At 38.8% G+C, this 26204-nt stretch overlaps 1 protein-coding gene across 4 annotated transcripts in view; it reads right to left on the reverse strand.

Annotated features, from left to right (window-relative positions):
• PARVB (parvin beta) overlaps positions 1 to 26204 on the reverse strand; it is a 264535-nt gene that overhangs the window by 208651 nt on the left and 29680 nt on the right. For 3 of the 4 annotated variants that reach the window (XM_065742409.1, XM_065742412.1, XM_065742411.1), the window contains exons 5-13: positions 22764 to 22904; positions 21886 to 22001; positions 17107 to 17165; positions 15438 to 15457; positions 13657 to 13718; positions 12689 to 12757; positions 10738 to 10839; positions 7596 to 7668; positions 1811 to 2977 (exon numbers count right to left, since the gene is read on the reverse strand). In XM_065742409.1, coding sequence (XP_065598481.1) covers positions 2901 to 2977; positions 7596 to 7668; positions 10738 to 10839; positions 12689 to 12757; positions 13657 to 13718; positions 15438 to 15457; positions 17107 to 17165; positions 21886 to 22001; positions 22764 to 22904 — 719 coding nt within the window. In that variant the 3' untranslated portion in view covers positions 1811 to 2900. Of the gene's footprint in view, positions 1 to 1810; positions 2978 to 7595; positions 7669 to 10737; positions 10840 to 12688; positions 12758 to 13656; positions 13719 to 15437; positions 15458 to 17106; positions 17166 to 21885; positions 22002 to 22763; positions 22905 to 26204 lie in introns of those variants that run through there. The other variant, XR_010622546.1, reaches the window with a different exon arrangement.

Raw genomic sequence — 26204 nt, forward strand, 5'->3', positions numbered from 1 at the left:
TGAATAAATAGTACAACTGTCACAAAACCATGCACAACACTTCTGTGATCTTTAGCAACAGTAGCATTGCATTGTACTTGCTTACAGTACACAACTCTTGTCACAAATGACAAGTCCAGAATTTTATTTGCAAGACTAGTTTTTAGTAAAATATCAAAGAGTAAACACTGTTAAAAACTGTAGAAAAGATTCTTAAAAAATACATTAATACTGAAAGCACTAGGGTTTGAGAGGGAGAGGTGAGAAGCCCTATAGGTTTTAAATTATCAAAAAAAAAATCTGCTTTGCTGCATTTTCATCTTGAGAAACAGAATGCAGCTAAGGAATATCTGGGCTTCTTCTGTGGTAATACAGCTCTCTGGATCTGAATACATCAAGTGGACACACCTAAAGGGCAGGTTGTACGGACTGGAGAAGACAGACATTCATTAAGTATTTAAAAATGTGGAAACTTTAAAGTTGCAGAGCATACAGCATTTCAGATGAATTGAACAGGGTTCAAATCTGCCCCGCTGCTACCCAGGGGAACTTATCTAAAACTCCAGTAAAGCAAAGAGTTCACGAATAGCATTCTAAACACTGACTTATCTTTCTGAGAGTCAGAATCATACATATGTAATGAAGCTATGACAGAAACAGGTTAGAGAAGGCTTCACCTACACTGCTCTTCCTGTAAACTGTTTTGCTTGCAATGAAGATCCAGTTCAGTTTAGGTCCATTCCCAGTGCCGATCTGATCAACAGTAAATACAGCATTCAATGGAAGAGTTGCTTGGCTACACAGCAATGAGCTAAGCAATGAAAAATGCACTTTTCCTGTGCAACACAAGTACCCATAGACTTAAAGAAAGATAACACACAGGGTGTGACAGTTGCCCCCAGCATATCCAGTGTGTCAATCCTGTCCTGGCAAACTGGGATATTAACGTAAGAAATGCCGGAAGAGACCCATTCCTCAGGTTGCAGAGGAGGGATTCAGGTTTCTGCAGAGTGATCAGAAACACCTAATCAAACAAGACAGAGACTCTCTTAAAATTTGGAATGTTCACATCTGCACACAGGCAATTAAGTTATCAGATGTAAATTCCCATCTCAGAAATAGCCTTCTCTCAAACTGAAACTGCTCCCATCCACCTCCTCTTCTTATTTTCTGTTTGCTTTTTATATTAATATTGCCAGTAATTTCACAACTAGATTCTCTGGAGGTCTTTCCTAGCATCTCAGAAAATAAGCACAGCACTGGTATTTCCACATAAGCTGAAGGAGGTGGGTGGAATGATGGCTCTCCTACAGACTCATTTCCCACAGACGCATTGCATTTAACAAAAAGTTTGAGTGACCTTTCAGTTCAGTCATCTTCCAGCCTATTTCACTGTACAAAAGTTAGATCAAATTAATTAACTTGCCAGGGGAGCTGACCCACCTGGGCTCAGTGCTTCTACAAGTCTCTTCTGCAATAATTGCCAGCACCATGGTAAAGCCTAGCGGTCTTATCCAAAATTCAAATCCTATCATACTATGCACTGTATTAACAGCAAGAGATCAGCTTACTTTTTAAGTACAAACAATGACTCTCAAAGAATCTGATAGAATGAGTGGACCTGAATTTTTCATGGAAAAACAGAGAAGCTTCCTTTTACTTCTGCTTTGGAGGCACGAGTGGAGGTGGCACAAGTAATTCCTTACTAAAAATCAGAATCCCAAAATAAGAAATGAAGAATGCCCATTTCCCTTCTTCCTAAGATTAAAATATGTTTAAAGAATGAAGGAGAAAAAAAACTAACAAACAAAAAAAACCACTATTTTAAAATTCTAGAATTCAGTTCTTGGGATGACGGAGGACGACTTGAAATCTGCTTGAAGCACAACCAACATCACTGAAGAGGTTCAACTTTGAAAGTCAACCACTGGCTTGCACTAAATATACTTTGCCTTATGTAGAAGCCAGGGTAATCCATGAGGTAAGTTCTTATTTGCATAGGAATTCACTTTTACATTTTAGGAAAGAAAATAGATAAAAACTCTTTATAAATGCTTGACTCCCAAAACTGTACAGGTGCCAGTATCTTCAAGAGGAATCCAATCCTTTATCTTAGCTGCATGAAATGAAGTGCTAGCCTTTGAACTGTTAAGTTCACTATTCCCCACAGAAAGGATTGGGACAGAAAGCATAAATACAACGTGGGCATATCTGACAAGCTCCTGATGACTGACCCAACTGAAAATGCCTACCTAAAGGATGTCAGTGGTTCCAGCAAACATATAAGGAGATGAAATGAAAAGAAACCTCAAAAGAACTAGATGGTTATCCCATTGCAAGTCTTATTTTGTGTAAACACTGAATGGAAATAAAAGAATAGTATGAGGTTAACACAAAAACAGAAGCTTCAGATACTGTCTGTAATTAACCTCAACCTTACTCAATAGAACATACTAAACTTTATTTAACAGAAAAGGCACAGCCCAATAAATCTCACTGTTGATTTTCTAATGATTTCTAATGTTAATGGTTAAGTCTGGGAAATCATCAAATGAAAGAAAGGTTACTATAGAATCAAAGTCTACAGTCATAAGTAAAGTCTCAAGTTTTCCCTGCTTATTAAAGTAGTTAGTGGTATTTTTCCTTTATCGATAGAATATTTGTCAATCACAGCAAACAGCAGACCCAAGAATACCTTCTGTTAGAAGTGTGAAATATCTACACTTTTTTAAGTGACCTAGAGATTACACATGCATAACTTTTAGTGGGACTGTCATACAAATAGCTACAGAGAAGATAGTAATTGTGGAAAGAATGCATTAAGTATAGCATAAGGCACAAAGGGAATGTGCAAAGGGTGTTCTCATTGTATTTTTTGCCTAAGGAGATTGGTTGGATGAAGATCTCAGCAGCTTCCAGGATCATTCCACATTCTTGTACTTTGTGAACAGATTGTATAGAACCCTGAGGGTAGACTTCAGATCCAAGTTGACAACATCTGTAGAAGAAAAGGAGAAATCCTTAATTTGCATTTTGTTATCCATCATTTGCCCTGAAAGGAACACGAGCCTTCACAGTTCTGAGCCTGTAAGAACTGCAACAAAATAAGCTCCTATCACCCCAAAAAGTGTCACGCAAGATTCATTTCAAACCACCTTCACTGTGCTACAGTCACAGTTAACATCTCCGGGAAACAGAATAAAGATAATTCCCTTCACTCATCTAAAATTGGTTACAGAGAAAGCCTGCATCTGTTTGAGATGTGGGAAATGCTACATTCTGTCAGCATTACTCCTATAGTATTGTCTGAGTTTGCACCAACAACTTTACTAGCCACAGAAGAAGCAAACATGTAGCAACATACATCATAAAAGATTCTGAACCTCAAATCCTCCAGACAGGCTTGAGCAGTGAGCCCTGTCAAAAAAGTCAAGTGCAAGGTCTTGTACCTGGGTCACGGCAACCTCCACCATCAGTATAAGCCAGGGGGGTAAGGGTAAAATACAGCCCTACCAAAAAGGCCTTGGGGATACTGGTGGATGGCAAGCTGGCCATGAGCCAATAGTGTGCTCTCTCAGCCCAGAAATCCAACAATATCCTGGGCTGCATCAAAAGAAGTATGGTCAGCTGGTTGAGGGAGGTGATCCTGCCCCTTTGTGCTGTGCTGGTGAGGCCTCAACTGGAGTGCTGCATCCAGATGTGGAGTCCTCAGTACAGAAGAGACATGGACCTGTTAGACCACATCCAGAGGAAAGCCACAAAAATGATCCAAAGGATGGAACACCTCTCCTATGAGGACAGGCTGAGGGAAATGGGGCTGTTCAGCCTGGAGATGAGAAGGCTCCAGGGAGACCTGACGACAGCCTTTCAGTATCTAAAGGGGTGTATAATACAGAAGGGGACAGACTCTTTATCAGGGTCTGTTGTGACAGGACAAGGATTCAAACTAAAGGAGGGGAGATTTAGATTAGGTGTGTAAGAAAGAAGTTTTTTACAGTAAGAGTGGTGAGGCATTGGAATAAGTTGCCCAGAGAGTTGGTGGTGGATGCCCAGTCCTCGGAGACACTCAAAGTCAGGCTGGACAGCAGTCTCAGCAACCTGCTCTAGATGTCCCTGTTCACTATAAAGGAGCTGGATTAGATGAGCTTTACAGGTCCCTTCCAACTCAAATGATTCTATTATACCCACAACTCAGTAGCCATAAGCTTACAGAAGACTAGAAGCTTTTCATTACCTAATATCCTTCTTACCTTGCTAGATCAGGGAACCAAACAATTTCAATACAAATGCTTTTCCACTAACACCTCCCATCCTATTACTCTAATAAAATGCCAAGCAATGTGGCCAAAATTGTGATGATAGTGAAGGCTGAAGAGGTGAAAATAAAGGTTGGGTAAAACATAAAGAGGGAAGCAGAGAAGGAAGCAAAAGATACACAGGAAATGGTATCTATGAAAGGAGAAGTAAGCAAGAATTGATTTAAAAAAATAACACAAGGAATTAGGAATAATGTAGTTAACAAGTCAAGTACAAATAACAGGAGGTCCAGGGGAAACAGCTACTGCCTGTTTTGAAGAACCGTTGCCAGGACCTCCCCACCCTTCCCTCCCACCCTACACTGCATTAACAGTCTTATATCCTCTGCATTTCATCTGCTATTTTCAGTAACCTCTCAAACTTTTCCTGTATTACTTCACCTATCTCATTTATGATTTTGTATTTTTCATTTGCAAAAACATGCCACATCCTAAGATGTGCTGGGAGCAAGAGGCAACAGGAAAGAGCAGGAGCAAGAGCAAAGGATCAGGCTATGGGACAGCCAGGGCTGGAAGGGACCCAAGCCAGCAGCACTGTTCTGGACAGACACCAGTCACCTACTCTCATGTTTCTGGAGGCATTTAAGGCTGTCTCACTAATCTCCAGTGACATCTACAGTGACTGGTGCTGATAACCTGTGGTGATAACGCTGAGGAATCAGAGGTATGTGAGGGTTTTTATTGCTTGAAGAGGGAGTGGGTCCAGCTCTTTTATTTGGCAGTGTAATGTCATGTGAATTTAGAGTTAGAAGAAACTATTGTGGTCACATAATCTGAACACGTGTAAAATGCAGACCTAAGGTTATGTCCTTGCAGTAAGGAATTATCATGGTATCCTGGGCTGAAACAGGAGCAGCACTGACTGCAGCTTAAGGGAGGTGACTATTCTCTCCTCAGGACTGGTGAGGCCTCACCTGAAGTGCTGAGTTTTGATCTCTCCAGTACAAGAAAGATGGTTATGGGACAAGAGCATCTCTTATAAGAGGGTAGAGAGAGACCTAAGACTATCAATGTGTACTATCAATGTGTACAAATACCTGAAGGGAGGGTATAAGAGGACAGAGCCAGGCTCTTTTCAGTGGTGCCCAGTGCCATGAGCAGAGTCAACAGGCATATAGGTACAAAATGAAACACAGATTCCTTCTGAACATCAGACGTTTGGGTTTTTTTGTTTTCTTTTGTTTTACTGTGTGAGTGATGGAGCACTGGCACAAATTGCCCAGAGTCTGTGCAATTTCCTCCTTGGAGATCTTCAGAAGCTGCTTGGACATGGCCCCGGGTATCTGGCTCTAGCTGATCCTGATTGAGCAGTAGGGACATACCTCCAGAGGTATCTTCTAGCCATTATGTGATTCTGTGAACTTGACCTTCAAAATCTTGCATTGAGCTTACTAACCAAGTGATGGCTGAACTTAAAATATAAGGTTGACAATTGACTTTTGTTTTTCTTTTCAAATCCTCTAGTGGTAGAAATTCCATCTGTATCCCTTGACAATTCAGGCTGATGGTTAATTACCTTCACTGCTGCAAAAGATACTCTGTAATTCTATGTTGACATTTTCTTAACTTTTAGACCTTGTTATGCCTTTGTTTGCTACATTAAAGAGTAAGTATTGTAAGATGCATCCTCCCTGTGTGGGTGATTACAGTGTTTCTTAATGATGTCTTGCAGGCATACCCAGAAGTAAGCGTATTCTCAGCCTCACGTGTCTTATTTTAAGATGAAGCAGACACAGTCATAACATTCCCAACAATAACTAATAGAGTGTTAACTGGAATCAATCATGAAAATATTTAAAATATTCCATCAATTTAAAACTTTCACATCCCATAACAACTCCTTTAGAGGCTAAAAAATTAACCTGGTACAGCACAGTTTTTCTGCAATAACTCAGCATCAAGTTCAACTTCAATCTATTGAACTGGGCTGAAAGAACAGAGGGCAGGAGTTCTGTATGCTCCTCTTTTTGTATATCACTGGTATAAAGGTGCACTAAAACATCAAACAACCTCTTTCTTGAAAGCACCACAGAAAGCATGGGCTAAAACTAATTTAAGAGGCATTTACAACACAATTCCAACAAAAGGATGTGGATTCATCTAACACATTTTCCAGCCTATTTAGGAAAGAATAATAGATCAGTTTGGCATTAGCAGAGATTCTATACTCATTTTCTAAAGACTGCTGGAGTCTATGACAAAATAAATTCTTGTTCTAAGAAATATGTAATACATGACTGCTGTCAAGATGCTGATCCTACAGAGGATTTGATGAAACTACAGTGATGAGCAGAGCCCAAGACAGTACTGTCTTGCCCACCAGAGCAGCTCAGTTTTCAGTTTTACATTAAATACCAGCCACACACACAATCACATTCACTAACAGCTGTGATCAACTGCTACTGCTAATGGCAATGATATAAAGATCAGACGAGAAAGGAATACACACAAATTCAGCAGCAACAAAAAGTAAATAGGTATGATTGGTGAGCTATTATAATAACTAATAATTACATTTTCAATCAGTAAAACACAAGCATGTTCTGCTGCTTCCTGAATCCATGCACCTTTTCTGGAGCAAAAAAATGATCTGCTATGTTGTATCTGAGAATTTGCTCAGTGTTGACAGCTCTTTATATCTGTTGCTGTTTCCATAGAAATAAATTGGAGGCATTACTTTTGCAGTGACCTATTCCAAATGTGGACCACAACAATCCCTCTTCACTCAGTGAAGCCCAGGAAAGCCAAAAAGTTGGACACCTATGCTCTAACACGTATGTAAGAATATAACTGCTCAATAAATGGTGAGAAATTTTTAGTTCCTCTTTTTATTCATCATGCAAGCAACAGTGCAGATTTCATCATTAATTAATTTAAAGATTCAGAGGCTTTAGAGTAAAATCTCAGTTTTTACATCTGTTCAGTCCTGACTCCCAAATTCCCATAAATCAAGAAGAGTTTGTTACCAGATCTCCTAAAGGAGAAAAGCCTTTCAGTTATCTGACCCCAAGAATCAAACTGTGATCAAGAACACCAGTCAAATTTATAATGTAGCACTGCACAGCTCCTGAATCATTCCCTAAAACATGATGTTCATATTTCAGTAAACCTATGTCAGATAAGAAACACAGGTTAGAATATACCCCAGACAGAGACAATTAACCCTTTGGAAAATTGTTATGGTGCACATTACAGCTCCACTTTTTAATACTACTCTGTTGTCTTGAATGGAGTTGCACTAGAAATGCACCTGCTATTATTTCTTCTTATGTAGTTCAAAGACACATGTCATGTCCATACCTTCAGGGCGAGCTTTTGGTTTCTTGAGTCCTCCATCTTGCATCAGCTCAAAAGCAAAGGAAACATTGTGGACCTGAAAAAAAGAACTATTTAGAATCCTGAAGTTAAATAGGCAGTATAAAACCTTTAAACAATTTTTTTTCGAAACGTTTTAGTCTCACTACACTCGATATATAAAATGATAATTCTATTTAAACAAATAAACACATTTACAAGTTTGAGCATGACAAAGTGCACATGAGAGACTAAGAGAAGAAAGCTTGTGTCATTACAGGTCAAATACTGACTTTTTCATACACAAGAAGTAATTTCAGAATTCCAAAGGTAAAATGATGACTGGGTACCACATGAATCAGGAAAGTCCATTAAGCTCTGATCTCAGTCTTTATGACAGAGACCAAAGAGTTCCCAGTAACAACTAGAACAGAGCTGTGTTTTGTGGAGCAGTTCCTGCTTGCTGCTTGTACCCAAGCTCAGTATTTCAAACTACAAGGCAAGAGATCAGTCGCCATCCTGGCAAAAGGTGTGTAACAGCAGTGACATAACCAAACAGAGATGACAAAACACACACAGGTGTGTGAGAAATACGAACATATTTCTGATTAACAGTAGACTTCTCTGCATTATTATCAGCTGTATTCGAAGCAACATCAATATCACGTTATCAAGAAACAAGTCATCTTTGGTGCTTTATCTTCCTCTGCTTGGAAAGTAAAAAATTCAAATCAGATTTCTCAAATAAAGGTAAGTGAAATGCTTTGTGGTTGCAGTTCCTGAGCAGATTGATGTTGCAAAACGAGCTAGGCACAGCTGTGCAGAAAGGCAGACAGCTCCCTGAGAAAGCCTCCAAGGATCACACATGAATGTAAAGTCAGAGAAAAGAAAACAGACAAAAAGTAAAAATACAAGAAAAAGGCAAGATTGAAAGAAGATACTCTTTGAGGAGCCATCATTATGTTTTAAAGAGATCTGTACAGCAGCTTTCTCTGCCATGTTTAATGGAATAAACAAGCAATTTGGATTATGAATTTTCTGTGCAGTTTTGTCCCTGCAAGTGACAGTTTTGAAGATGCACAGCAAAAGGGAGGGACTTAATTAAAGCTACTCATCTTGGAAATCAGGATGCTCCACATACATAGCACTCCTGCAACAAGGATGAAAGGCCCCTTTCACTGGTATTTATTGCTCAGGTCTTTATTAATCTTTTCACCTGCTCCTATTTTCCCTCATACATTGTGATAAAACCATTTTCCAGATGAAAATATTTTTTTTCCAAATATTTTTATTTTATTCCAAATATATTTTTTCTCCTTCCCAAAAGACAAAGTTTACCTCTCATATAGATATAAAGAGATAGAAAGGCAAACTTGTTTAGTAGGAAATGTAGCAACATTTTTCCACTGCTCTATCAAGCTCCTGTACATTATAGAATGTTCAGAATTATCTAATTCCCCTCCTATCTAGAAACGTTAACACCTAAAGAAGCTCTCTTGCCACATCCTGATTTCCTTCCTTCAGGGAACCCCTTTAAGCTCCCAAACAACAACTAGTCACCTATCAAGGAGGTCAGTGACCCCTGTGTAACTTATAGAACTAGCATGCTCAGCACATTAGGCTGAGCCTGCAACAATGCTCATCTGGAATACTCCCATTTACTCCTGCAACACTGAGATGATCCACTCAGGCAAAGCTGGCTTATTCTATCAATGAGAAGTCCTGTCTCTCAGGGAACATTACTGCTGCTAAAGAGTGCACTGAAGTAATACAAAATATAAACAAGCCTTCATCTTACAAAGCTTTTTCAATCTTCTATATTTTTGCAATGTTTCCTGACCTACATGCTTCTTGCTCCAGTTCAGCCTACATTAGACAAGTACTGTCCCCACTACAGAACCTGGCAGAACAAAAAGCAGCAGACAGATGAATTTACTCCAGCACAACCAGGCTCAGAGTAGACACTGAATATATCTAGATATATGCACAAGTTCAGAAACAACTGCAGAAAGAGACAAACTTTTGGTTATGATAACAAAGGATGCTTGCTATGTTAGGAATTACACAGGACACTGGGGCTAATATCAAGACAGCTATTTTGTTCCCTTCTAGCTCTAATACCCTGATTAACACAATCTAAGTCTTCAAACAATCCATTCTTCTTCCACAATACTCACTTTGTCGACCCTTACTAAACAGAAGGAACCAACTGAAAAGGATGAGCAAGTACATTCTCTCCAAAGTTTAAGTCAGCAGTGTTGGTAATGACCTTGCCAGGAGCTGGACATGAAAACACACATCTGACCTCAGAGACTGATTTCAGACAGGCAACTCTTTGCATGATCACTCCCTGGCAGGATCAGGGCCTCTTGGCCATCTTAGCTTTATATCAGTTACAAAACACATTATCTGTGAGCTCTCAACACACAGTTTTTAACCCTGGATTAACCAAAGACCATGGCCTGGGTACCACCTCTTCTACTGCACCATATCAAACACATCATATCAAGTATGTATTGATTAATACATTTTGTTTGTAGAACCATTACATAAAACACAGAAAGAAGGACTTCCAGGTGTTAGGAAACTGACACTAATGAGATGAGGGGTTGGTTTTTAGGGCTTAGACTGTGACTTTGGGAAGAAACTATGTGAATCCTTGTGTATAGGGATGCAGATGAAGTAGAGCTTCCCATCTCTCAAATTCTGTCTTTCTTGCCTGTTTACATAGTAAACACTAGGCAATGCCAGGCATCAGCTTGGCTGCCTAACACAATCAAGCATACTTGAGCATTAAAAAACTTCAAGCTGTACTGAAATTTAATAAACCACTTTGATTCTGTAATGTATTATTCAGCACAAAGATTTGTTGATTTATCAATCACATTACTTCTAAATATTCATGGTTTTAGTGTGGCAAATGACACTTTCTCACTTAACTATTGGGAATTTACCCATTAATTTCACAAGCAACTTTTAATGATAACTATCAAGTGCCACAGACAGCATATACATACATATTTTTATATTTGCCACAGCTCCTGAAGATAAGAATGTATTTACTGGGCACAAAGAGAAAGAACACAGTGACTGGAAAATATCATGTGGTAACAAAGCAAAAAGAATACAATCTGGAAATTCTACCCACCTTTTGATCAAAACTTTCAGGCGTTAAGTAGAAGTTGTGAAGTGGAACAAAATAGTCCTCAAGGAGACCCATGAGCAAAACCAAATAAACACCATCTGCAAACTAAATAGAAATACTGGTGACATTTCTAAGTGAAAGCATCTGTTTTCGAATAAGCACTCACAAACAAGCAGAACAATTAACGCTTGGTCCAAATGACATACATTAATTTCTACCACTGTTGTTTGCTAGCACAGAGACTTGTGACACTTTGAGAGTCACTGACTTTTCCTTTCATGCACAGCAAGGAGTTGATGGCAAGTGTAATAAGCACTTAGGGCTTTGTTTTATCTGCTCCCTAGATTCACCTATACCATTGCAATCATCAGGGCAGCTCAGCAAACTGAATCACTCTTTCCTTAGAAGTGCGTTGCTATACACATATATGATACAAGGCTTCATCCCTACATATAGTAACATTACTTCCTCTACTTTGATTTCCTGAATAAAACAAGCCCATCAGCTATAACACTAACCCATCCAAGAGCATCATTTAACTAATATTTAAATCAGTTATATACTGTAAATAGTTTCAGGCAGTAGAAATTAGAAACAATCTACTTGAGAGTTACATACAATTGGCCTCTAATCAGAACTTTAAATTAATTCTACCCTCTCATGGGTAGGATCTTCATAAAAAAAAATTGTTTCAACTCAAAACAGACTCTACAGTTTCCATAAATATTAACTACTATAATAAATACTCTCAGCAGTACTGTTCAGTATTCCTACCAGACAGGAAGATGACATACTGCCTACCAGAGGAGAGCAGATGTTATGTATTTCAAACAGATATCTCAGTTGTGATCCCAATACAGCATATGTGACATGCTGTAACCTTTTGAAAAGTAAATGGCTGGATACTTCTATGGCATTTAGAAACATTTTCTAGCGACAGATCAGATCAAGTCACCCATTCCTTTCAGCAAAGCTATAAAGTATCAGCAAATGACTGGTACTAAACCAAGTCTCAAACCAGGGACAGGTCCCCTAGGAATAATTATCTAGATGTCATGCCATTTTTTTATTCTTTTTTCCCCCAAAGACAATCAGGCAACCTTCTTTCTAGAGTTCGTTGAGCTGTGGAGAGAATACTTGTTTCTGTTTTTAAATCACAGCCAAAAATCCAATCTGAAAATCACTTAATTTGACCTCCAGAGTCAGAACTACCCCACTGACACTGAAATTCACACTTAATGTTTCCAAGCATATTCCGTACCCAGATTATTGCTAGAGTGGGGAGCTCCTGCAGAGCTAACCGTGGTGGTAGAGAGGTACCTCAGTGAGCTATAAACAAACTAACCTGGATATCAACAACAGCCAAGCCACTGAAGTACAGGAGCTCAGAGTTGCTAATCCACACTACTGAGAAGTGCTCACAGCACAAAGACGACACAAAGGCCTTTGTGGCAATAGCATAATTGTTTCCAGTCCCTCTTCGATGTGATCAAAGCTAGCACTGATATCTCTGTGGTGAACTGCATGCTGCAGGCCAGACTCCTCCTGAGAGCCCCAGGCAGCCAGTTATTATGAGCTGGCTCCAGCTCATTAGGAACCCTCACTGCTAAAAAGACACAAACCACCATCCATCCATAACTATAGCAACTGCTTTACAGCACACCACTTTGATCCATGCGACAAGCTGCCCAGAAATCCAAGGTATTCTACATTCATTAATATGGACATGGTGAATATCCAAGAATTTCACCGTAAAATCCAAATAAACAGCAATATGAAGCATATGTAAGCACAAGTAAAGGAAGCAAAGTAACAGTGAATGCCACTGCTATTTAAAAGATCCTGTTAATTAATGTATCCAAAAAGGAAGCAGTACCATAACATGGTTTTATGGAATAAAGGCCTACAATTGTCATTTACACAGTTAGACTGCATTTAAAAAAAAAAATCTTACCTGAGTTTCTAACTCTGTTACTTCCAAATTCAGCTTATTCAAGTGCTTGTTCACAAAGGTGATCAGAGACTATAAAACACCAGAACCAGTTAGAACTACAGGTGATGCCTATGCGAAAGGGTTAATATACTCTTGTATGACATTTTTAAGCTAAATAATACAACTGCGTGCTATTTGCTTTTAAATAAGTACCTACAAATAAAAACAACTGAGTAGCATAATCACTTTTGTTGCATGATAAGCCAGGAGTCACCAGGTGGAGCTATTACACACTTGTTATCTTTCCTACCACACAAAGCATAACTAAGCGTAGTGGGAAAGGCTGTGATGGCATTGGTTCTTTTGCAGTTTATTTGTGAAGTTGAGGTCACCCGTAGTGCATTTATTGTCTGCCAGACTTTTCAGTTTGTTAGAGAATATCCTTTGATTGCAAGGCATCAGCTTTAACAAGACACTTCCAGGAAAATTTTTGCCACCTCATGATGCTCATTACCTTCAGCTAGATAGAGGACAGCACTTGGAATATAAAAGCATGTACTGTCCAGATAGAATAATCTGGATCACTTCAAATACTTTGTGGAGTGGCTTTTTCTTACCTGCACCAGTTAGATTGAATCAGATAAATAAGTAGTTGCTGAATATATATACATGAAGCACTGATCTTTGACTGCTAAGAGCAGTCGAAAACAACATATATGGCTGCAAACTAAGTGCCAGTGCCTCTATCAGCACTACAAAGAAAAGCCTAGGACAATAAACAACAGTTATCAGACAAGAGCCTTACTGAAGCTGATGAATCAAGGTACCACCTGTCTCTGAAGCAGAGATCTTCTGGGCATAAGCATTCTTTTTATTACTTTAAAATCCTTTTCATCCACTTTCAGATTTCTCTGGATACCTTTCCAAATGTGTGAGAAGATGAAAATATAAGAAATAAAATCTGAATTTTATTATTATTATTTTTTTACCTTTTTGACAACACTGAGTTTGTCTGGTGCATGATCAAAGAGTGTGTCAAAGGCATCGCGCTCTGGTTTTACATGAAAAAAAAATGTTAAAATGAATACACCTCTAATAGCCAAGTACAGCAAAAGTGCATTATGTTACATAAGATAAGAGACTGTCTCATGACAACACGTAACAGAGGCCCAAGCTAAAAGTGATCACCTTCTTTTAGTGTCTACCTAAACACCAGAGCCAACCACACTAGGATATTCAAGAGTGACTGCAAATAAATGTATCATTCACTGACTGCCCTTTCTTGTCCTTCATAATTGGTGGACAAAATATGTAAGTGAAAGAAAAAATAAAGTGAAACAAATTTTGTCTGTGTTCCAATCATAGCTTAAATCAGTGAGACAACAAAACATCTCCTTTTGGTATGCTACAGCCATGATCACAGGCTCATTCATGCCCATAGGTCAAACTCAAAATCAGATGTTCATGTAGTTAATTTTATTCCTACTGGTAGTACAATTGACTTCAGTAAAGCTTAAAACTGGACACGTAAGTAGAACCTGATTCATCACTTTACTAAGAGCAAAGCTTACATTCAGTATAAATATTTAAATCACTGTAAAGCAGGTAGATCTTACCAATGTACAAAGGCATCTGAGCCAAACTAAAATCTACTAACATGGAAAGATTCATACAATATTCCACATGGGCATTTCAGGGTTGACAAATTTTTCAAACACTGAGTTGTTTGGGTGATATTGTAAATTGAATTGTCATCACGGAGTGAAACAAGTTAAAAAAAATCTAAATAATTGCATTTGCAGTTAAAAAGAAATCAAAAACAGCTGAATAACTGTACTGTTTTAAAGCTGTTAAACTTGTTCAACATTGTTTCAACAGTTTTCCTATTTCAAATTATTTTTCTTTAGAAAACACATTCTAATAGATTTATGTTGTTAAATAAATGTATTTATTTTCAAAGTTTATTTGGTACTTAAAGACATGCTATTTAGTTCCCTCCCATTACTTATTTTCAAAGTACTTAATTCCTTACTAATGCAGGTATTCTACAATGGAGGGAGAGGGAAGCGTTCACATCTTATGACTTCGGAAACTGAGAAACTAAATGAGTTGTCCACTAACACAGTTCCTCAGAGAAACTCACATCTCTCCAATAAATAGTAAGCAAGGTAGTGCTGCTAACTAAACTATAGGAAAAAAAAAAGAGAAGCTTCTGGGAAGTATCACTAGAACACTTAATTTTTTAGAGGACCCAATCTGCGGTTGGTAGTCTGTGAAGTCTAATGAACATGGAGGAGAGAAAGTACTGTACATAAAGGGATTAGGATCAGTGCCTGCAAGTAGACAGAAACATAAACAGAGCTTTCTTTGCACTCATACCATGTACCTTTGCTTGCATTTTCACATGTTCATTTATATTTAAATTAAGTAGTCACAGTCTGAAGAAGGTGTAATTTACTGCTGCGGGCTGCAAAGATCTTTGCTTGCAATCCACTAATAACAGTAGTAGGAAATACTGCCCTGTGCAGCACTTTTACCATTCATTACATGAGTGATAAGAGACCAACAAAGATTAGTCTACAAAATAAAGGCAGTACGCTAGATATCCAATTCTAACCCTCATGTGTGGAGTACGAAAATCTGACCCCACAACACATTCCAACCACGTGGCATTGCTCAATTCAGCATCTTGATCTCATTAGGGAAAGTAGACATGATTGCTGGATATAAATAAAAAAAATAATAATTCAGGGTCAACTTTCTTACTTACCAAATCTTCCCATCATCATCCTGCAAGTCAGAGAATTAAAAAAACATTGTGTTAGTTCATGAATAATCACTTTGAAAAAACAAGACTGTGGGTTTAACAGGTCTTCTCCTGCAAGATGCTGAGGGCTAACCACTCCTACCATGTCAGTTGGCTGAGCATGTTGCAGACCTGTTGTAACGTGCTGCAGTGTCCCCAGCAGACCACCAGTGACGTCAGAGAGATACATTTTAAATGAATAGAAATTACGGAAATTACGTTTTATACAGAATTGTAATTTTTTTTATGCATCACTGTTTTAATGATGAAGAGTGAACAACCACACATGTTTCTGTTGACAGTTTTCACATATATAGCCAGTAGAGACTGTAACACATAGCTCAGAAGGAGTAAAGCTATCTGTCTCACCTTAATCTCTTCTATCTTAAGAAAGAAAACGTACCATATCTAACTATAAAGTATATAATACTGCCAGATGTGAATTACATACACATCCCAGTGACATCACCACACAGTTGTTTACCAACTGAGCATCAGACCCTGATTTGCACAGAGGAATTTGAAAGTGCTCAATTAATGCTGTAGTCTGATGATTGCATTTTCTGTACCTGTCCAGGTATGCAGCACATTAAACAGTAACCTCTTTTCATATATTATTAAGTAACTTAGCGAAACACACATAAGCACACAGAAATAACTATAAACATCTTTCTTGCTAAAAAATGTCCAAACCCTACCACATAGATTCCATCTCACAAACCACATCAATAGGAGAGGACAAGCTAACTACACTCTTCAAGAGCATAGGAGGGAGAACAGGAATTTTGGTCCACAATAAGAAGCAAAGCTCAGATCCTACAAAAAAAAAACAAAAAACACTATGGATCTTTAACATCCACACAGAGATGTTATGATCTCATTTTTGAATGTTTCCATCTGAAATATCTTCCCTACTGAGCAAGCCACATGGTACTTCATTTATCTTCAAAGTAATGGAAAGCTGAGCCAACTCCACAGGGAGCCAATATGCTGAAAGACTGAAGGAGGGCTCGTGTAACCCCTTTTAGAAAAGTTGACTTCAGGCCACATGAAGGAGAACCTCAGCTTTTATTTGCAGCCAAAATGCATGTCTTGCCTTTTCCTTACAAAAAGAAATGTAAAAACATAAAGTAGAGTAAACCCACTGCAAAATCTGGAGAGTGAAGATGTTTATTTATTTATTTTTACTGAGCTCTAGCTCTCAGGTACTCTATGAAAATAAGAGATCTCATCTCTTCTTATAGCTTCATCAGAGTATCACTTCAGTTTTGAGTCATTGCTCTTTGTCTAACTAATCTACTCCCAAAATATCTGCACTGGTTCTTTACTTAAGAGAGGCAACAACTCCAGACAGAAATGAGTTACATACAGTGATCCACAGAAAGAGGAAGAAAGGCCCCCAAATGTCACTTCCAATGAGATACCCAGATATAAGCTTTTTTGATACAAGAATGTCAAGAAGACACCGTTCTCTTTTGTAACATATTTCCAGAGATGAAGTTGTTTTTATGTAGTTAAAAAGCAACACATTAAGGATTTTGTTAATTTAGTAGGGGTGAGGACAAGATTATTTTTCTGTTTTGTCTGAAAAATTTCACAGACACACACTCAAACTAAAGCATTCTGTGCTTACTCTGTCGTAGTTGTCAGCTCCTCTGTAACATGAGTTGTCTGAAGAAGGCCTTCACGTTTCTGAAGTGAAGAGGGAGTTAGAAACGGAGACAGCGTTAATACAGGAGAAGCTCATTAGGGGCTCAGCAACATTCATCATTTTTCAGAATCCCAGAGGAGAAAACTACATAAAGTACATTTGCTAAGGCAAAGTTTTGTAGGGGTAGAGGTGAAACAGCTGACACAGAAGGGCTCAATTGTACAACAGCAGCGTTTATCAAGTTGACAGTCAAATGAGTATTTGGGAAATGTGTCTATATTTGCAGCCAATAAACCCACTAACCATTCTCTGCCTGAGACCAGGGTCAGCATCATGCCTGGAACACACATTAGAGAGTTTGTCAGCCTCATTTTAAACACCCCAGGGTCACTTATTTTTGTCAGTGTCAACCAACACTTTGACACTAGTGGCAGCCTGGCTCTCAGGAGAGGTCTAGTGCTAAAGAACAGGCTGCCGTCCTCTGGCCAGGACTCTGATGTGCTGGCAAAGCCCTCAGTACACAAGGGAGGCTCTTCAAGAGCAGACATTACTGAAGCTACCAGTCACACTCCTGCCAGCAATCACCATGGATATACACAGAGCATAAAATATCTTAGCAGTGATTTCACAACAGACAGCATCTCCCTATTATTTGATTTTGTATCTTTGCAATAGTTTTCTGTACGAGCAAGAACTCTTCAATCCAACTGAGAGTTAGTATGTGCTAACACATAATCCAGCTTTCTCAGCTCTGTTAAGACACAGCACTTCACTACAGAGGTACCAACTCTCCAGAGTTTTGGCATGTGGCACATGCCTCCACAAGGCCACAAGTGTTTTTATCTGATTCAGAAAAACTTGTCAGCATCTCTTTTCACTGAGTCTATGGGACCCTTAAAAAATTATGGCGCACAGCCTTATGCCTAAAGGATAAATTACTTTCCTCCCTTTTCTACATTAAAAAGCTGACATCAGGAGCTCAAATATCAGCAGTCATCTAGGAACCAGGTCCTGTCAGAATGACTGACGACACAGTTAATAATGAAAGCTGCTAGCTCTGGTAAGCAGGGAAACCACCACCCTCAGGCACAAGCATTTCAACATACACCATCTCAATCATTTTCACCAGCTGAACCCCAAACAAGAACTTATTAGGCAGAATAGCTTTGAAGAGAAGCACATCCTTCCCCAGAAGCAATCTAAAATAAAAATTGCAATTAAAAAAAAAATCAGTAACAAGAATTCTTTCCTTTCTGCTCCCTATTCAACAAATGAAGGCAGTGCTGCTTTCCCAAGCCACCCAGAGAGCCTGGCTAAGAGCAGATTGGGAGCTGCTGTCTCCCACCCTTGTGCTGTGGCAGCTCCCTCTTGAGCCTGGCCCAGACCTGGATCCATCCCTCTAGCCACATCTTCCCAACACCTCGCGCATCTGTATCACAAATACATCTAACCCTTGTCCCCCAAGGGAGCCACAGGAACAGTGCCAAAGGTTTGGGAAAGAAAGCCAGGATGACAGCATGGGTGGAAAAATGAGGAAGCATCTGACAGGGCAGTGTTTTCTTGCATATGAAACAACATTATCTTTCTTCCATCCCACTGAGACTCTGCTTTACTCACATCAGTTTTTGGACTTTTGGTCACTGTGTGCCTTGAGTACAAAGCCTCAATAACAGGTGACTAGTGAGTAATGCCTCCAAACTGCATATGAGACAGAGGACTGGATACCCCAGTGGGTGGCAATGGCAGCACTCTTATGCATCCCTCTCAGAGGCAGCTGAGCACACACACAAGGTTAGGTCCCTTGGCCTTGCATTCCAAAACAAAAGTATTCCATCGATAAAACTAGGATTGTTTGCACAATTGCCAGCAGACACATCTTCATACTGCCTTGCCTCTGACCTTTCTGCATCTCAGGCTCATCTCATCATCAGACAGAGAAATTACATCAAAAATACCTCAGAGCTCCTACCAGCACCTAGGTGGGACGTGCTGCATTTTTAAAAACGACTAATAGGAAAGCTGAGTGCAAAAGACAGCAATTACTGAGCCTTGCAAAAATAACCAACGGGCAGGAAGTCTTATGAAAAATTTTTACACTCACTTCTGAGAACATTTTTGTTTTTCTGTATTACAGTATTTCTTCATCATACAAGCTCACATTTCAACTATCAAGAGACAGTCAGATGTAAGAAAAATCTCAGGATTTCCAATTCTCACTGGAGCTACACAATAAAACCAGAAGTTTCAACCCTCCCTGCCCTCATTAGATGGGCTGGAACAAAAGGGAAACACTGAGTGACACCATTATTAAAACAAGTACAGTATTAGACTCTTAACTCAGCACTTCAAGGAGCTGTCAACAAGATCTTGACTAAAAGACCCACCTAAACCCTTGATCTGCTAGAATACTTTGTATATAGTTTGGATTTATGTTGCCATGCTCACATTTTTTATTTTACTCAGAAGAAAGGAGGATCTTATATTAATCTTATATTAATCGTGATCTAGTTTGAAAGAACCCTAATAACGATCTGTAATAAGAAATTATTCAACAATAAAGTTGATAATTACAATAGTTTTCTTACTTAAATTGAGAATAATGCTAATAGCCAGTTTTCTTTTTGTCAGCCTTTTTTAGACTAAATAAAACCCATCTAAAGAGATCTGTATTAATAAAACAGCATGTTTTATGGATTATGGATGTTGAACTACAAAAATTCATTTTTCCAAACTATAAGGCAGAAGTCATTCCTTCTGCAGAAACACTGCAGAAGAAACACACTTCAGTTCACCTTGCCTTGTGTTCCACTTAAATAAACAAATATGAAGCCTAGCAATGAAACAAGCCTTCTCTTGCACAGACAGCAGTTATCATAACCATTTCCAGGACCACTGACTCTATGTCCAAGAGCAGGAGTTTTTCAAGCTTCTCAAGGTTAATTAACCCTTCTTGTACATGACATTCCTTGTTTGTTTTCCTCTTTCCTTTCCCCTTTCCTTCCTTCCTTCCTTCAGGGACTTTAGTTAATCAGATCCTCTCTGTAGGTGTCCTCTCTCAAACTCTCCAGCAGAAAAGGACGTGTGAATAATTTCTCCAAAGATTTCCACCTACTACAGGATGTGAAGAAAGCCGTGGAATAAGGACAAGGAAATGCAAGCTTCCCCTCCTTACCCCTGGGTTTTGTCGTGACACATCACAGTTACAGAAGACACTTTACTGTTCTGGGCCAATGAAAATTTCTAGCATGAGGGTGACAGAGGACTGTTCACCACCTTATGTTTTTTTTCCCCCTTTCCTTTCTGAAGTAATCAAGAGAAACTGAAATATCAATTACTTTTCTATTTACATTCATGTTATTTCATAATTAATTCACTGCTCCCAAAAAGAAAGAACTACAGCAGTCTAAAAGCAATTCAAAACCATCTCTCAAAAAGAATGTATACATTTATTGTGAGGTAGGGAGTATCCATCAATTACCCACTTACATTTTACCCTGTACCTCTAGAGCATTTAGATATGGAGCCTGAAAAATGCTATTATTTATACTTGAAGGAAAATGAGGCTTGCCTAATCAACCATGATGCAACTGCATCTTGTAACCACATTTGCAAAGCACTGTACAAGATCACTTTATCTTCTTGGAGCAGCATTTACAGAAGGCACTTCCACAGGCTGTTACCAGCAGCTGAGCCTGCCTCGCAACAGCAGTGCTGAGCACCAGCAAACAGTCATGGCATGATCAGAGGATGGCCAGATGCAACAGGTCTGCCTGGTGTTGCAACTGCTGTTAAGGAAAGCAGAGTCCACATGCTGTGGATTGTGCTGCCCTGAAAGCTTCAGCTGGAATAGAAAGGAAGATAAAAAGCAAGAGTAGGAATGCTCTGAAAGTAGAGTTTTTGTAGACTGAAATGAAACTGTCAATATCAAGCAGAGAAAGGAGTAACTATAGCAATATCTAGGGCAGGAGGGAAGAAGTCAAAGTTCCTCAGATGAAATCTATTCTTCACATCTAAGGAAAGCTAACAAAAACACAAGGCTGTGCAAGAAATCACGGAAACTCCACTAGTGCGCCAAGGAAAACAACACATCTAAGTCTGAATAATAAGTTATCAGGGAAAGACAACTTCAATAATAGGCTTCTCAGACTGAGGAGATTCTGCACGTTGAAACTCTTTTCTGTGCTATTTGTGCTTCAGTGGCTTCTCTATAAAAAACATTTGCTGAAGTTCCAAAAGATACAGACACAAATCTCTTTTATACAAAATCGCATCACACTTTTAGCTTCATATTGCAATAGAAAAATCACATCATCATTTAGGTTTCAAAAGACTTCCAACATGATGAAGTTCAACCACCATCCAACACCAACATGTCCACCGTTAAAACTCGTCCCTAGGTGCCACATCCATGCATCTTTTAAATACTTCTAGGCATGGAGACTCCACCACCTCCCTGTGCAGCCTGTTCCAATGCCTAACACCCTTTTCATGAAGAAATTCTTCCTGACCTCCAATCTAAACAACCTCTTGTGCAACTGAGGCCATTTCCTAATGTAGTAGTCCTAAATGTATTAGATATAGGATCTTCTTGGTATCATACTTGATCATGCAAATGCATCCCCAGGTCTGGGACTCATTGAAAAACTAAGACAAGAATTTTCTAAATGAGGAGGGCAACAGACAGGAGTAGCCCAGCATCACAAAACCAGAATAATAGAGAATTATCATTCTAATAAAATTTTTGTAAGAGTTCATACTCACCCGTACAACCACCACTTGGACAGACACATGTTCGGGCAGTCGAATGGGAGCCCGGAAATGCATTGCCAAAGCTACCAGAAGGTGAAGAATGGAAATCAAGTTCTTGCCATGGATTGCTGCAGGGAAAAGCAAGCAAACAAAAGAATAATAGCATATTATTTTAAGCAAACAGATCTGGGAAGAAGATGGATAAACTAAAAAATACCTACGGTGAAGACTATCTTCTTCATTTTTTCCTTCTCCCTTCTTTTTCCTAAATTAACAAATGCAGCAGAGCCTAGATTCAATTCCCTTGAGATTACATAACTAATTTAGAAATCCAGTTATCTTGTCTCTCTCTCTAGTCAATGAAATAAAAACAGGCAGAATCAAACACATTTTTTTCACTGTACTGGAGAATTCTGCCTTTAGAATATGTTCAGAGTGTTAACACAGGCTTTCTTGGATAGAAAAAAAAAACATCCACTACCTCAGTGAAGAGTCTTCTCAAACTCCATTCTCACTTTTGAATCATAACTGGCCAAGCTGGAACATGGGACACTTCCTTTTTAGCCTCTTAGAAACTACATCTTTGAACAGGACACTGTAGAAGCCAGAAGGCTCAGATCACCCTCTAGTAATTGAATGACTGCTGAATTTCTTCTATCTGTAGGATTAAAATTCAGGAAGCAAACAACTTTCTAATAAAAGTAGATGCTTAAAGCAACATCATTCCAATTATTCCATAGCCATGTATGCCTGTCTTTGAAGGCTACAGAAGAAGGTACCAATTACAGCCCACACATGGATTTGGTAACATCCTCTGTGCAAATAAATAACTGATTATCACATATTCATTTTCTGTGAAGCTGAGACAGAAACCATTGAAATGTCCTTACAGTCAACGTTCCACTTGATCGTCCAGCCATGGGGTCGGAGTAAATCATGGACAGCTTCCAGGACCGTCTGCAACTTTTGTTTCTGACCAATTTCAGACTGAGTCACTTCTGCCACATTCAGTTTACGGTCAGCCAGTTTTTCTGTATTTGAAGAAAGCAACAACAAAATGAAACAGGCAATACCAGATTGAAAAAGAAGCTGTGTGGGAATAACAATTGCAGAGTACTGGGGATCAGAGCTGGGCCCTGCTAGAAATTTTCCGACAGAATGACTTTCCTCAGAAAGCAAAATAACTGAAAGCAAACCATTTATCAAAGTGTGCCAGTAATGGTTACTGTGCCTCCCGTTTTCTTTCACTGCTGAAAAATGCTTGGCATTACACAGTCTTTCCCATACAAGAAACTTCCATCAGTTTAATGAACTTTTCTGATATCTGAAGTTAATTTAGGACAAGAGTGGACATTCACTTCAGCTTAATGAAACCTATTTCAGGTTATCTAAAGGTCTGAATTTAAGCTAAAGAAAATGTGCCTGCTCAAACCATCAAGAGAGTCACAGATTCATATTCACTTAGTGGAAATCATTTAAAATAAGTAAGCTGGTACAACACAGTCATGTTGTCATAATATTACCACAGTTAATTACTTCCAAAAATGAACTAACATTGCACTATTTTCTAAAATGGCATCACTAAAATTTCAGCTTTGTTTCTATATGATTTTTACAACAAAAAAATTATTATATAAGCTACTCTTTTCTTCTGCACTGTGACCTTTGCCAAAGAGGCAGGAGTCAAATGTCCTTCACTCAAAGAAGAGAGTTGAGGAAGGTGGGATAGAGTTTTCCATCCATCATAGCAATGGAAACTACTGATTTCTTTCCACTCTGGAGAAAAAATGGTCAAACTCACTGTGCTAGCAAGTCAGGACTGGATAAACATATAACAATTACATATTCCAGTCTTTAAAACAAAAACAAAATAACATATTTCATCAAAGCCTTTTTCACAACATGGGATGGGCTAGAGAAACATTTTGAAGTTGTCAAAACATATTATTTCATTAATGGAAATATTTCTGGCCTCAAGTTCAAGAGCACATTTCTTTTGGACATTTTACATAGTTGAATTTATTTTTTTTAATGTCAGAAATACAGCTTTACTTTAATAACCCAAACAGAAGAGATTTGCAGGTTATTAATTCATGAATGTTTTCAACATTTTGATGTTTTCTACCAATCTAAGGATTTGTTATTAATATCTAATAATCTTAATGGAAAACATGTCCCTCAGCCAGTCTGTAAGCCTTTTCTGAGCTGGCTGCCAAAACATGTAAGTATTACATATGATCTTAGATATTTTATTCAAAAATAATCTATCCTACAAGAGTCAATTTTTAGTCACAAGTTATAGCTCCAATCCATTCTCAGCTCACATGAGCAAGAAAAAATCCCCTTTAGAAGAAAAAATTCCCTTTACCCTGGCAACAAAAGCATTATGTCACTCCAGCCTCTTTCATTGGCACTACTGCTTAGTTGATTTTATCAACTAAGCAAGGAGCCATATTTAAATTGGTTTGGCAGTCATTTGCTCATCTCTTACTTCAAACAGTTTCAAAGTAAGCTCACTGACAAGCTGTTGTATTTCATCTGCCCATCAAGGCAGATCTTTCTGTCTGTCCATATTCTTCAAACACCTCTCATAGGCAACGAACTACTAAGGTTAATAATTCTACTATGTTAGCCTTTCCGGTAGGCAAAAGAAGACTGTGTTGTAAAATTGAGGGTTGACTTAATCGTGAGGCCTCAAACACCATCACCACGTGAGACAAGCTTTGCTGCATCTTGCATCACTGAGAAGGCATGAAGATGAATAGATTCAGGAGTAAGCCTTACTGAATAAATCAAGATACCACTAAAAAATTCATGTTGAAACAACACCACACTGAGCTGTGATGGCTTCAGGCCAGGGAAGAAGCATTTGTTCTCCAGTCAGAGGCCAAAGAGAAAAAGCATGAGGAAAAGTCAGACTAAGTAGAAGTCTCAGGACTGCAAGACATACACGCCCACCACTTTTCCTGTGGAAGTCCAACCGAGCCATGCATGTAAGGACAACAAAGCACTTTCTAAATGTGTGCAGGCCTGAGGGCATAAACCGTGGCCTCCACAGAACTGCTTTCTTAAAGTTCCAAATGACAAGAGGATCCAATGAAATAAACTACCATCTGCCAGAATACCAGCATGTATATATCCAAAGTATCACTTTTTCCTCCTACTATCCTCTGACATCAGACTGATGTCATACACTGGCTACTACCTTTAGCAATTAGACACATTTGTAAATCCATTTCCAGTATTTTTCCCCAAACCCCAGAAAGAACTTGCAGCAGTGCAGCTTACCCCAGTTATTTCAAAGAGCTTCCAGAGAAGTCAGATTAAGAAGGTGCACACCTTGGTGTTAAGACTGGTAACATAATTCAGGGAGATTTAAGTAACAATGAAAGATTTCAGCTCCCATTTCTGAATGCCTTTATTTAGGAGTATAGCACCAGAGCAACAGTCAGCTGAAAGTTTTCCTCCAGTGACATAAGCTATGAGATGCTATCCCAAATCTGGGACAGTTTTGTATTGCACACAAGTTGTTTACCAATTTTAAAAGCTTATGTTCACCAAAACACTACATACGTTATTTAAAGAGTATGTGCACAAAATTCCACAAGTAGCTGCAGTTACTGCCAATGGAATTAGCATCATTAAATCTTCTTGCTCCCCTCTGACACTTACATCCCATTTCTCAACTCACTATTGAAAACATGCCATCGGCAGGCAGCTCCCAACTTAATTATTCATCTCCAAGAAACACTGAGGATCTACAATGGATACCTGAAGTTTCAGGTCTCTTTGTTTGCTGAAAATGCCCTGGTAAACCACTACACTGTCACTAGAAGTTTTTCTCAGATTTGATTCTTGCAAAAGCACACACTGCAAAGACGTAAAGGGGCTGCAAAATCACAACTGCTTAATTAAGTAAATCCACTTATGTACCATTTGCACTTAAAGCACATTGTGAGTATGTGCCTGCTGTCATGCATTCTTAGTTCTTAATTTTTTTTTCTTTTTTTTCCTAGAAGTAACTCTTCAGAAATTCAAAAAAAACTTCTCAGCAACAAAAAGCTTTCAGGAGCAAACCATGAAGACAAAAGTTTGGACCATGTGGCTTCAGCTTGGACTCCTCTTCACCTTTTTTTTTTTTTTTCTGCCACATTTCAGCTTTCTGGACTGTTCCCAGTCCCCAAATCAGTTACTGGACTGTTCCCAGTCCCCAGTCGGAATGATCTTGATTTTCTCCCCTTTCAAAGGTAGAGTGCCTGGGAAGAGAAGATGAGAAGCTGACACTGTAGCTATGAATGAAACAAATTGTACCCTTGGTGAGACAGTGAGTT

This window comes from Cyrtonyx montezumae, unplaced genomic scaffold (genome assembly GCF_038088225.1).
Source record: "Cyrtonyx montezumae isolate F1298 unplaced genomic scaffold, pur_monq_1.0 scaffold_3, whole genome shotgun sequence".
Lineage (NCBI taxonomy): Eukaryota > Metazoa > Chordata > Aves > Galliformes > Odontophoridae > Cyrtonyx > Cyrtonyx montezumae.